We start from the raw sequence: 13,770 nt of genomic DNA on the forward strand, positions 1-13,770 counted from the left end.
ATAAACTGCACATTTCTCTTTTAATGGTCAATAGTTTACACTCCGTGTAATAACTAATGATAAAACCAAATCCTCAATTTCATATCAAAAATGCTGAACAATGAGGTTCCCATTTACAGATGTTGACTCAACAGTCTTCAAAAAAAAAAAAAAAAAAAAAAAAAAACACTTTAGACCCCAGACTCCCAATCTTAAGGAGGTTTATGTCATTCATTTAACTTCATTGTCAACAGAGAGCTGACAGTAGTTGGCATTTGATGATTACAGTATCCACTTTTCATTCTCTAGCTGAACTTCTAATCTATTTAGTTCTGGGGGGTTAAATTGGTTAATAATTAGCCTATAGGATGTTAACCATGCTTATTAACAGGTAATGTAGGCTGATATAATACATTTTCCTCCTGTCCTGTCTCCTGAGCTGTTTCGCAAAGGAGTAAATAGAAATAAATACAACAGCAGTGTGTTTGAGACTCCACTATTGTCCCATGTGCTCACCTCATGTTTGGTGAGAGCTATTGCTTTCATTCAGTCCCGTGGACAGACAGAGGAAGGAGGAAGAGGGGGAGTATCGCCCCCTACCGACGCTGAGCGACCCGCTTCCCCCGCTCAGCTCCCCTCCACCAGGGACAGACGTCCCCCAGACTCAGCCCCGGACCTCCCACCTCCTCCTCAGAGGCCACCAGGCTATAGGAGGGGGTGGACCCCCACCCCCTTCCCCCTCTCTCTTTCCTTATATATATGTATATAATAGAATCCCTTCCTCGCGCGCTCCCTAGCAGACTGCCTGTCTCTTTGATCTCCCCCCCCCCCCTTTTTAACAACAGCTGACGTCACCGCGTGCACCCAGCCCCCCACCACCTCCTCCTTTTCCTTAGCGCGCACTCGCCGGTAAACTTTGTGTGTGTGTGTGTGTGTGTGTGTGTGTGTGTGTGTGCGTGCGTGCGTGCGCCCGTACGTGTCCGTGTTTGGTGAGCGCGAGGCAGGGGTTTTTGTCTCGTAGGGGGAAGCGCTCTGTTCCTCAGAGGGCTCGCGCACACCGGAGGAGCAGCAGCACGCAGCAGAAGCCCAGCAAAAAGAAAGTGATTTAAAATTAGTCGTCTATAGCCTTCTGTCTGCTGAAGCCTGTTCCTGCTGTTACACGATAAAATTTGAACAGGGTAATATTATAATTATATCGGCGATTATTATAATAATAGCAGACCTAACCTACCATGGAGGACCAGCTGCTGTGCTGCGAGGTGGACTCCATCAGGAGAGCCTACCAAGACGTCAACCTGCTCAACGACCGAGTTCTCCACACAATGCTGAAAGCAGAGGAAAACTACCTACCGTCTCCAAACTACTTCAAATGTGTTCAGAAAGAAATTGTACCTAAAATGAGGAAAATAGTCGCCACCTGGATGTTAGAGGTTGGTTTTACTTTACTTCAACTTTCCGTCTGTGCCTGAGTTTGGCTGCTAACTTGTCGACAGACTGTCGCTAGCTTATCTTTGTACATCAAAACACGATAAATAGGTCTTGATGTGAAATTTCTGAGCCTTTTGAAGACTTATTGCCTGTTATTTCACTGTGCATGTTACATAAATGCTCTGAAAAGTATGTCCTCATAAGTGCTGGGTGGTCCGTCGGCTGTAAGAGGAGATATTGGCTACAGACTGCATTCAGTTTCCACCACCAATACCTTTGTTGTTGATTATTTCTCTGCCTATATTTTCTAAAAGGTTATGAAATGTAATTGCAAGAGAAAAATATTCCAAAATAACAGCAATGTACACGTATGCAGTCTGGCCCGTGCCAGTATTACGCGCCATCTTTGTTGTCGTATATGAGAAGGATTTTAATATCATTAAAAATCTATAACATCAGAAGCAATGACAGTAACTCGGTTAAATCAGCCAGAAATGCATCTATGTCATAAGACTATTACATACTGAGTGCTACAGCTCGTTCGACTGGTATCAACTGGTAAAGTTTGTTTTGCTTCACAAGAGTCGCTGCCGTCTGTGAAGGTCGCTACGAAAAATGGACATTTGTAAAAAGTGCAAAAGAATGAAATACATTTTAACAGTCGGATTTGATAGAGTAGACGTTTTTCAACATTTACATGAACTTTCGGATTGAATTCTTTGTAATTATATATTTTTAATTAATTTCCGAAATTGTGCATCGCGGAGCCGGGGGAAGTGTCGCCTGGAGCACGTGAAAAAGCCCAGTCTGAGAAATTAATTTTTTTTAAATTCATACGAGTCACAATTCGACATATCTCACTCTCATCCGATCAGGCATTCGATAAGGATCATTTACATGCTAATTGTGCACACCCTGATAATTTTTAAATATTTATAAATATTTTTTGAAAAGATGACGAAGTTGAAATTAGAGAGTGAAACTTGCATCGACGCCACCTTTGTGTCTTGGTCAGAACTGACTGCGAACTAATTCCCGACTGTTTTCATTACTTCAGCTGGCTTACTTACTCCAATAAATGTGTTACATTTTGACTCTAGGTGTTTTCACTTGCACGTGAAATTGAGTTTGCATTAAATAGCGTGCCACCCAGGAAATTTAAACCTCGATGCTCAAATGAATTAAATGCACAAAATGTAGAATTTTTATAAATTCGTTTCGGATGATCGTGAACAGCGCAGCTATTGACAGCTGTGCACGGGATAAGACAGAGGCAGTGGGGGAAAGACTTAGTAATGCATATCAATGGTGGAATTTTCTTCCAACAAGCAACAGCAACCTTTAAGTGCTTTTCTCACCTCTTAGGTCTGCGAGGAACAGAAATGTGAGGAGGAGGTTTTTCCGTTGGCTATGAACTATTTGGACAGATTTTTATCAGTGGAGGCCACCAGGAAAACACGACTACAGCTGCTGGGAGCTACATGCATGTTTCTAGCATCGAAGATGAAGGAGACTGTGCCCTTAACAGCGGAGAAACTCTGTATCTACACGGACAACTCGGTCCAGCCCGGAGAGCTGCTGGTAATTGAGTTCTGCAGACATGGATGTTGCATAACACATACAGTACATGAGCAGCATGCACTGGACACCACATGACCAGAATACAGAGTGTTTGCAGTTCATCTGGTTTGTCTGTGTCACCATGGTCGGAAAGTAGTCTGTTGATTGTATTGAAGTGTCATAGATCAATTCTTTGGTTGAAAAGAAAAAGTAGAAACGTAGCTTTGGTGCAGCAGTGTCTGAATGGCTGCCTGTGACTTTCCCATGGTGACTGGAAGGCCTCTCTGATTTCATGAATGGTGTCAGTGACTGCCAAGAAAACACTGATTTACAGTGACACCTAGTGGCTCCAAGACAGAGGTGGAGACTATTGCAATGACAAACTGAACATGAGGAACTCCTCTTTTATGTTTGCTGTGACATTTATTTTATGTGCAGCTGCTTTAATTGCTGTGACTGCATCAGAGTGTAGACGGGTGATGTTTACCCATGACTGAGACTTACATTTGAGCATTATGCAGCACTGTATTCATGGGATTATGTACATAAAACACTAAGTACTAAATTAAATAAATAGAAGTAGGAAGTAGATCTGTTAATTATGTACCTAGGATATCCTAATTGCAGAGGAACCTAATTGCAGAGGAAATGTATTTTTCTGGATAATATTGCACTTTTTGCACAATATTTTGACTCTGCAGGGAAAAAGTAGGGAAAAAGAAAGGGACTGAATACAGAAAGCTAAAGCATTAACATATAATTGTCTGAAATATAAAAACTGATGAAATAACAAAATGCCACAGCTGCAGGAACTAAATGTCACAGCAGATGTAAAGAGGAGTACATTTTTCTCTAGAAGTAAACAGGTCAGTTTGAGTGAATGCGTCTGGTCTGGTCCATCCACAGCAAATGGAGCTGCTGGTTCTCAACAAGTTGAAGTGGGATCTGGCTTCAGTCACACCTCACGACTTCATCGAGCACTTCCTGTCCAAGCTGAAGATCTACCCGTCCACCAAGCAGATCCTCAGGAAACACGCCCAGACTTTTGTGGCACTCTGTGCCACAGGTGAGACAGCACTGAACTGCACACATATAGATACATGAAGGTCTTGTCTATATAGGTGGAGAGTAAATAAGTTGCATAGACGAGCATTTTTCAATTGTTTCAGTACATTCTACTGATGTAATCTGTATATTTGTACTTTCAATACTACTACTTCAATAGTAAGTGTTCTCAGTAGCTAAATGGAATTTAATGACACTGTGACCACATTTCCTGACAGGGCTGACTAAAGTTTTGGACTTGTCTGGAAGATAAAAAGCCTCTATCCCATTTGGAGATTATTTCTTTTAACCCTCTTCAAACCACTTTCTTGTTTAGTTAGTTAGTTAGTAGTTCTGATCATGGCTGCCATGTTTTCACTATTAGTTAATAAATGTTGAAGGTTCAGAGCACAGTGTTCTGTTAAGCAGTCATGTCAGAGAAAGAGAGAGAAGATGTGGGAAGTGCTTCTGTAGTCATTTTCTATTTGGTAAATGGCAGGTTGCTCTTACAAGACTGATCATTGGTGATGACAGTAATTAGGAATTTGTAGGGTATAACTATGAATATTTCTCTTCATTTATTCAAAGAAAATTAGATATGGTGTGTAATAATCAATCTGAGATGTATTCTGTGTGGTAATATGTGCTTGTGGCGTTTCTTCAGATGTTAATTTCATCGCCAGTCCTCCGTCCATGGTGGCAGCCGGGAGTGTGGTTGCAGCTGTTCAAGGTCTCTACCTGAAGAGCCAAGATGCCTCCTTGTCCTGCCAGAACCTCACCAACTTCCTGTCACAGGTTATACGCAGTGACCCGGTATGCAAACACTCACTCTTCCAAAGTCATATTTTAATGTGTAAATTAAATCCAGCATGTTGTTCTTGACATTAGCATAGCGAGAGTCCTGACTGAGTGTTGATTCTGTTCTTGTAGGACTGCTTGCGGTCATGTCAGGAGCAGATAGAGTCACTGCTAGAGTCTAGCCTGCGGCAGGCTCAGCAGCACAGCAGCACAACAGAAACCAAACGCGTAGACGAGGATGTGGACTTGTCTTGTACACCGACAGACGTCAGAGACATCAACATCTGAAGTGAGACAGCTGTGCCACGCGATGACCTGATGCTCGAGGGAAAGTTGTGGATAGAGGGTAGTGACGGGAGGGCTGGGGCGGGAGTGCCTCATCTAAGCTCAGCCTCCCCTCCTTCTCCTCCTCCTCCTCCTTCTCCTCCTCCTGGTGGGCTGCTATCATTGACGACATGTCACTCACATGCACACTGTCACCTGTGACTGTCAAAATGGGAAAGAATGCCCACTCACCCCCCACCTTGCCCGCCCTGCAACAAACCCCAAGTCACATTTCCTGCCAGTGTCCCCTCCCATCCTGAGAAATGAAATGAACACTACATAAGTGTATCGGAGAGAAAAGACACTGAATATTGATGACCTATGTGGGCTGGAGCTGAAGCCACAAAACAGACGTTTTGGTAGATATTTTTACTTATCCCCTCAAATATTAAACTAGGAATCTTTCAATTACCACAGACTGCCTACTAAAACATCCCAAAGTGTCATGTACAGTAGGTTCTCATAGTCTGTCTTCAGGTCTTCATCTGAAATCTGATCATTTCTTTTGTATATCTAGAATGTTGTAGACTTCCTGTCCAAGCTCCCATGTTTGTCTTGTTGCAGTGCAGACACTCATATACCCCTGCTTGCTTGTGTTTAGTCACTTTACTATATATCATGTTAGACCTCTTTATCAGTTAGTCTTATACCTCTTTTCTTCCAAACCTTTAGTTTTTTAAACCAAGTGTAGTGTGAGACGCTCTGTTTTTATGACCTGAATGACTGTGGACTGCTAATGTTAAGGTTTGGACAAATGGAATTCTTTGTTCATTTTGGTGATGACATTCACTTTACCCATTTCACCATACTGCAGTTTGATAAGATCAAATGGATGCAGACACAAGCAGAGCAGTCCACAGTCTGTTATGTTTTCTTTCTCTGTGTAGTTATACCTAATACCATTCCAACTTTGTCTTCTAAAAAAAAGCACTTTTGGTCAGCGCTGCTGGCTTGTCTAAAAAAATCACAGTGATAAAGTTCGAGAATTGACTGGGAGTTTGAGCAGGAGTCATCTGGTAATAGATAGTCAGAGCAGCACCAGCATGCAGCTGCACCTGGATCTGATTCATCTAATATGACACAAAAATTGACTAGTATGGCAGAAATACTTGTTTAAAAACAAGACTGAATGCTGCTTCACACTGTCTCACATAAAGCCAGTGGCTCACTGTAGCTGCCTCTCAAGTCTCAGATCTGAGTTTTAGTTGAACAAATGTTTCGTGCAGGCAGAGCCACTGTTGCATTTTAAGAAATATCAATGTTTTTAGTTAAACCTCAGTGTGCAGAGCCAAAAGCTGAAGGTCCAGAGGTTAAATAAAAAGAAGTATTATTTTTATACTTAAAATAATACTTTATTTTTATATAGTATTATTTATTTTTCTCGCTTGCATTTTCTAGTTTGCTAACTAACCATGGCTCCACCTACTGATGTTTAACTTGACCAGTGAGATAATTTCTCTAGAGCTCCAGAGCAGCACTGCCATCCAGAAGTATTTGTAAACCTAAAACTCTTGTCTGCCTTTTAAATTGCCAGGAAAGCATCTCCTCCATTACTCCACCTCAGTTCAAATACTGCTCATGGATTCTGGGATGAGGATGAAGCTTAAAAAAAAGAGAAGTGTTGAGACTATTGACATGATTTTGCACAAACCTAAAAGACGTGGGCTACGTTTCTTAGGGATTTGCCTAAAAAAAAGTGGAGAGCAAAGTTGGCAAGAGTACCAAGGCGTGAAAAGGCAACAAAAAATGGCGAAAAAGGGTGAAGGCTCAACAGCGAGGTGCGTCTTAACGCTGTAGAGTTCCAATCAGGGTTCCTACACAGGACGGGGGAAGATGTCATGAGCAGGTAGATCTGTACTTTCTTTGTCAAGATGGTTAGATAAGTACAAACAGCAGGACTCTTCTTCAAATCACATTCTAGAAAAAGGATTGAATTCTAGGAGTCTGTCAAACTGTGTAGGAACCCTGTAAATTAGGTTTCTGATTGTACATTATGGATAGAGAGTAGGAGAGAAACACTCCTTGTATTCCGCTGCTATAGAAAATAAATCCCAGCTACGTGTTTAAAAAGAAGAAAAAAAAGAAAAAAAAAAGATGACAAACATAATGGATTAAAATCGATGCTTTTCTCCTGTTTGCTGCTACATTTTTGGATGTTTTTTATACATATAAATGTCAATATACTGCCATTCTAGGTTTGAATTTTCTCATAGAAAATTATGTTATTGACATCCTCATTTGTTGCTTTTATGTAGATTCTATGTGATCAGTTTTTGTTTTGTTTTTGGTTTGTAATTACGTAATATGATTCTCCGTACTATTCCAAAAAACAAGGAAAAATGAGACAGTGTACAGAAATACTTTGATCCACAATACCTCATGTGACAGTCAAGATCTATCTCTAATTTTTAGTCTTTTTATTTGTGTAGTTCTTATTCTATTCTACTTGTTGGTTCAGTGCCTACTAGCTCTGTTAAACCTGCTTGAGATGAAGCATCCATGATGGGAACCCGCGAGTCCAGGGCATGCTTTGATACTGGTGCCATAACAGAAAATGGGATATGTATAACTCTGTTGAGTGTTAAGCTGTCTCGGTGAAAGAGACTTTACCCCCCCTTTAGGCCCATAGTGGCCTTCCTTCCTTTTCCCCTTTTTATATTTATAAAAGAAAAAAAAAGCTTTTTGCTCCAAGTTTCAAACTGTCAGTGAGTTGATTTGAGTTTGTAAATAGATTCAGTGTCATGCTCGGTAAGCCATAGACTGTTCTTTTGTTTTTACAAATCATTCCACACAGTTGTGTCTACTTCATGCCAGTTGTCTGCAACTGGAACAAACAGTGTATTATTTGTGTCAACTACACAATAAAACATGAATTAGATGGAGTCTGGTGAACTGACTGTTCCTTTCTGCAGGAGATGGTTATAATAGTGTGCAGTGACTGTATGATATATAAATTAAATTTGTGTTTGATGACTATGAACATCACCATAGTATCAGAGCTTTCAGAAAAATCTGAGTTTTCAGTTTGTACTTTTCAGAGACTAAAAACACTGTAAAACAGAAAAGTAAATACATTTAGACTTTAAGTTTCTACCTAATGATTTTTTATTTCTTTTGACTTTACTAACATATTATTTTAGTAGGATTCCCATGACTAGTAAACTGTCTTCTTTAGAAATCACAAAATGTAGTCACAAATACCTAGTATACAAGCACAGTATACAACATAACTGAGTACAGCCCTGGTCAGTATGATTACAATGTAAAGTAATTACAAATCTTGTCCATTCAAAATGTAGTTTATTTATTTTTAGCCAAAGTTGGATTCAGTTATATTGAATTCAAGTTGAGGGACAAGCTTGGCCAGGTCATAGTTTTCTCTTTTTTCCTCTGTGTTTGGAATAATTGTAATTTTTTGGGGGAAAAAAGCCTCTTATCAGGCTTCTTGAGACTGGGAGTCATCTTTTCATTCAGTATTTGGGTAAACAAACCTGGATTCACAGTGCCATCTATAAATGTCTTCCCTGTAACACTTTTTGCTCTCATGCAGCCTCATATCAGCTCACTCCCACCTCTGTGTTTCATGCTGGGCACTATGCAGTCACTGTGGTGGTCCTGGTCAGGTCCACACCAAACATGCTGGACAGATTTGTGACATTTTGTGAGCGACGGTTTTCTTCTTGGATGCTGTCTGTAGAGGTGGACTTCATGCAGTGTCCCTCTCACTGTCTGATCAGACACTGAAATACCTGTTTCCACAGATAACCTTTGTTCCAAGTCAGAAGCTCTCACTCACCTGTTTTTCAATAGTGAATTGTGCGTGGTGTCATTTTTGGAGGACAGCCACTGCTCCCTGTTATTGGTAGTTTGGCTCTTCTTATGTCTCCCAACCACTGCTGCAGCTGTGTTTCAGCCCTCAACCTCCAGCCGAGGAAGCTGTGGTGTTCACAGGCTCTTTTGATCAGCCTTCATTGGAAATCATATGTGTAATCACTCTCACTGCATTGAGGTTATACTATGGGGCCTGTATTTTCAGTGTAGTCGATCTAACATGGTTATAATTATACATAAAACCAAATACTCTACACTTAAAAATAAAAATAGTACAGTTATTGTAAGATGACACTGTCATTAATCATATCAAATTTTAATGATATTGCACAGAGGTTTACCCAATGTATGGCCCCAAAAGAGCTGGGCACTGTGGTGTTGAGCAAACATTTCTTAAACAAAAGTATAAGGTGTATTTACTGTATTTGACTTTTTTTCAGTTGCAAGTTAATACACATAGTTTTCTATTGAGTATTCAGGGCAGAAAGATGGTGTGTATGCATAGGCAATGACACAATAAACACTAGAGTGGTTGTGTTCATGATAATGAAGGAATAAGCTGCATCAAACTTTGGCTTGGCTTAATTTTATATGACTGTGCTGATCAAGTATAAATAAAAACAGTAACTAATGCTGCACTGCTACATTCAGTGATCCAGTGAACTCAAGCAGATTCAGTTCATTTACACTTCTTTTTGTGAAAGATGACAGACAAACCCACAAATATAGGATATACACTGAAAACACTGAGACACCTCAGACCAAATTAGAGCTGAAATCATTAGATCATTAAAAGCTTATTCTATCAGCAACTAATTTGATAATCTATTGATCATTTAATACATTTATTAAGCATATATTGAATATTCTCTGGGTCCATATCAGTGCAAACTGAGTATTTTAAGCTTCAGACTGTAGGTCAGACAAAACAAGATATTTCAAAATGTGAGAGGCATTATTCTGACATTTTGTAGATGAAATGATTATATGACATGATGATCAAATTATGTAATGATGAAAATAATGGTTAGATTTTTCTGTCAAGAGACATTTCAAATCCTCTGATGTCCAAGTTGTAAAACAGCTGCACCAGGAAGAAAAGTGACATTCACCCAGACAGAAGTGCTGTGTTATCTTTGCTCATTGTTGTCCTCTTGTCCTCCTGTTTCCAACATGAATCATGTTGAGACTGGACTTTTTTAAGCTGTGAGAAGACATGAGTTCTGATGTTGTTCTGATGTACACACTGGAAAATGTAAATATCTCACATTGTTGTGCAGACCAAGGGGACAAGGAGAGGAGAATGTAGTATAAAGCAGATTGCATATAGATAAAGTGGTATCAGTAATAATAATGATAGCAATAATAATAATGACAATTATAATAGCAAAAATAAAAGTAGCAGTAGTACTAGAGGTAGGACTAGTGATTTCTTAATATAATGAACTTGACATATGTGGACGACAGGTTTATTTTACTGTAAAACAAAATAAAGTCATCAGTGTATATAAATAACCCAATTTATGTTTTAGCCTTTGAGAGAAGTTAAATAACTATTCTGTTTTTATCTGAGTGTATCTTTATTACATGTTTCCATCTTGGTTTTAAGCTTATACTGCTTATTTCTCATTTTGATTATAAGAAAAGGTTCCGCTACGATCGCAGTGTTCCACTGTAAACAAACAGTACTGTGACAGACAGAAACGGTAAATGGAGAATATTAAAAGGAAATGTTTCATGTATTAGCAACCCTCCGAAGAGGCACAAGGTTAGTATTTGTTGCTATGGTGTAATGTTAAGATATTATCTGTGCCTTAAGTCAGATTTGAACTTTGTTAACTTTCTTTGTATAATTGTTTAATTAAGTTAGCTTTAACTAAATATGAGCTATTGTTAAGCTATGTTTATACAGTGAGACTGTGGAAATTAGCTAATGTGTCGTATACTGTTGTTTTGTGTTTGTAACCAGCTCTTACGTTGGTTTTGGGATTTTCATTAAAACCTGAGATCAAGTGTGAGACCATCTTTCGGTGGGATATGCTACAATAAGGGCTTTACCTTCACCAGCTACATCTCACTGCCCAAAGACTCTACAGTACGGCACGGTACAAAGCAACGAGTGACAGCAACTAGTGTGATGGTCAAAAGAGGCGGTAAGGAATACAACTACGGCTAAAATGGTTGGCTTAAAGGAACAGATACACAAGCTGCAGAAATACAAGAAAGTAAAAACTTACTACATGAAGCGGATAATGAAAGCATATCAAGGCAGAAATTAAAAGAGACAATTGAATGCAAAGAAAATAAGCTAACTGAGCTTCAACTTCAAATGGATGATGCTGATGAGTTAACATTACCTCACCGCACAGAATGGTGTAGTGTGCCTACAGAGAAAATGCTTGCTTACCAGCAAGATGAACTGACTAAAAGGGAGAAAAGGCTGCTTAGCCTCTATGATCACTGGAAAACTCAAATCAGAACATTCAAAGAAAACTTAAAGAAAGACATATCAGAGATGGAACTGGCTAAAATGGCAGACGTCATTGAAAGGGGAATAAATGACATTATGAAAGAGAGCGAGCAACACCATCCACTGAACTGAGATGCAAAATGGATGCGTGTGAGGCTGTAACTAAATACATTATGAGAATAATCTTTGAATGCTTATCAGCAATAGATGGTGAATTTGATGCAGAGTGTACAAAGCTCCATCTTCATCAGCTACAAGCCCATGACTATGCTCACTCTTTATATGGCACTGCCTTGACCAACACTACGGTCAGCCTTTTGTGATCCAAAGAGCTTTCAGGGACAAACTCTCAAAATGGCCAAAAATACAGAGCAAGGATAGTGAAGGGTTAAGGACATTCTCAGATTTCCTGAATGCCTGTCTGCAAGCCATGCCTCATGTTAAGCGTTTAGAAATATTGAGTGACTGTGAAGAAAACCAAAAACTGATTCAGAAAGTTCCTGATTGGCTAGCTTCCCGCTGGAATCGTCAAGTCACAGTAGCCCTAATGGAAGGCAAAGATTTTCCCCCTTTAAGGACTCCACTAACTTTGTGTCAATAGAAGCAGAGATAGCATGCAATCCAATCACTTCACTAAACGTTCTCTACTCTTCTAATTCATCATATGAGAAAAGAAGCATGGAAGAAACAAAGGGAAACAAGGCTAATGTCTTCAGCACTCAAACAGCCTTAAACAGTGATAAATCAAGATCAGTCAATGGGAAATCAAGGCCCCCTGCATGTGGTGCAAAGATGACAAGCATCAGCTCCCCAAATGTGCAGATTTTATGGGAAAGTCTCTTGAGGGTCGATGAACATATGTGAAGGATAATAAACTGTGTTATGGATGTATGAAGCCAGGTCACAACACCAAGGAATGTCCCCACCACCACACATGTGATCTATGCAAGAGAAGGCATCCTACCTGTCTACGTGATGAGGACTTCAGAACACAGAAAGGTAGAGAAAGGCCTGCATGCATTGTGAACACAGCCCCAAACACTGAAAATGAAACCACGGCAGTTGCAGCACTTAACATCATTGAAAGGGGTCTGTCATGCAGTACTTCCATGATCGTCCCTGTGTGGGTGTCCACAGCTAAAAACCCATCCAAAGAACAGCTTGTGTATGCTCTGTTAGACACCCAAAGTGACAGCATCTTTATTGATAAAGAAGTAAACAATGAACTAAGGTCAGACACCTATCCTGTGAAACTGAAACTCAGTACGATGCTTGGAGCAAACATGATCGTGAAGAGTGAGAGGGTATCTAGACTTTGTGTGAGAGGCTACAATTCTTGCACTCACATTGACTTTCCTCCCTCATACACAAAGGACTGCATTCCTGTGAACCGTGATCATATACCCACTCATGACACAGCCAAACAATTGCCCCACTTAATGCAGATTGCTGAAAAAATGCCACCTCTCCTCATCTGTGATGTTGGACTTCTGATTGGATACAACTGTCCCAGAGGATTAACACCCAGACAGGTGTTATCGTGAAAAGACGCTGAGCCGTACGCCATCTTCACAGACTTGGGGTGGAGCATTGCTGGTGGCTCAACACCATGCTTTGATGAAACAAAATCCAGCCTGTGTCATAGAGTAACTGTAAAGGAACTCCCCCCAGTAACGCCGATGGATGTTATCAGCGCCCTGGAGTCAGACTTTAAGGGCACCAAAGGACTGTCTCACAAGAGGATCTCGACTTCCTGGACAAACTCGAAAAGGGCATAAGGAAAAATGACCAGGGACATTATGAGATGCCTCTGCCCTTTATGCAACGGCCACACTTACCTGATAACAGGAAACTTGCAGAAACCAGGCTCAGTTATTGAAAACAGAAGTTCAACAGGGACTACACAGCATACATGAAAGAAATCATTGAGAGAGGCGTTGTCGAAGAAGTACATGTGGATGGAAATCATGGTGAGCAATGGTACATTCCCCATCATGGCATCTACCACCCTAAAAAAACCTACCAAATTGCGTGTCGTGTTTGACTGTGGCACAAGCCTTAACGAACATGTTCTCCCAGGGCCAGACATGATCAATAACCTCACCAGCACGGTTCAGACAGCATCCCATTGCTCTTATGTGTGACATAGAAAAAATGTTTCACCAGTTTCATGTTCCAAAGGATGACTGCAACTATCTGCGCCTCCTGTTGTGGAAAGACGGAGATACGAGCACGCAGCCTCAGCAACATCAAATGGTACATCTTTTCGGCGCAGTGTCATCCCCTGGTTGTGCAAACTCTATGCGTTAAAATACCTAGCAAAGGAAAACAATCAG

The 13,770-nt window shown here is 40.3% G+C and overlaps 1 protein-coding gene across 1 annotated transcript; it reads left to right on the forward strand.

The window, feature by feature from the left end:
- The first annotated feature begins 908 nt into the window (after positions 1-908).
- ccnd1 (cyclin D1) lies at positions 909-8,015 on the forward strand. The gene is made up of 5 exons (XM_018668026.2): positions 909-1,409; positions 2,773-2,988; positions 3,874-4,033; positions 4,676-4,824; positions 4,942-8,015. Exons 1-5 carry the CDS (start codon positions 1,212-1,214, stop codon positions 5,095-5,097), a joined length of 879 nt encoding a protein of 292 aa, XP_018523542.1. The 5' UTR covers positions 909-1,211; the 3' UTR covers positions 5,098-8,015.
- Positions 8,016-13,770: the final 5,755 nt, after the last annotated feature.

This window comes from Lates calcarifer, linkage group LG2, assembly GCF_001640805.2.
Source record: "Lates calcarifer isolate ASB-BC8 linkage group LG2, TLL_Latcal_v3, whole genome shotgun sequence".
Classification (NCBI taxonomy): Eukaryota; Metazoa; Chordata; class Actinopteri; family Centropomidae; genus Lates; species Lates calcarifer.

Coding starts and splice junctions, on each gene's coding strand:
- ccnd1 (XM_018668026.2), top strand. CDS start 1,212: ATGGAGGACCAGCTGCTGTGCTGCGAGGTGGACTCCATCAGGAGAGCC. Junction 1,410..2,772: donor TCGCCACCTGGATGTTAGAG/GTTGGTTTTACT, acceptor CTCACCTCTTAG/GTCTGCGAGGAACAGAAATG. Junction 2,989..3,873: donor TCCAGCCCGGAGAGCTGCTG/GTAATTGAGTTC, acceptor GTCCATCCACAG/CAAATGGAGCTGCTGGTTCT.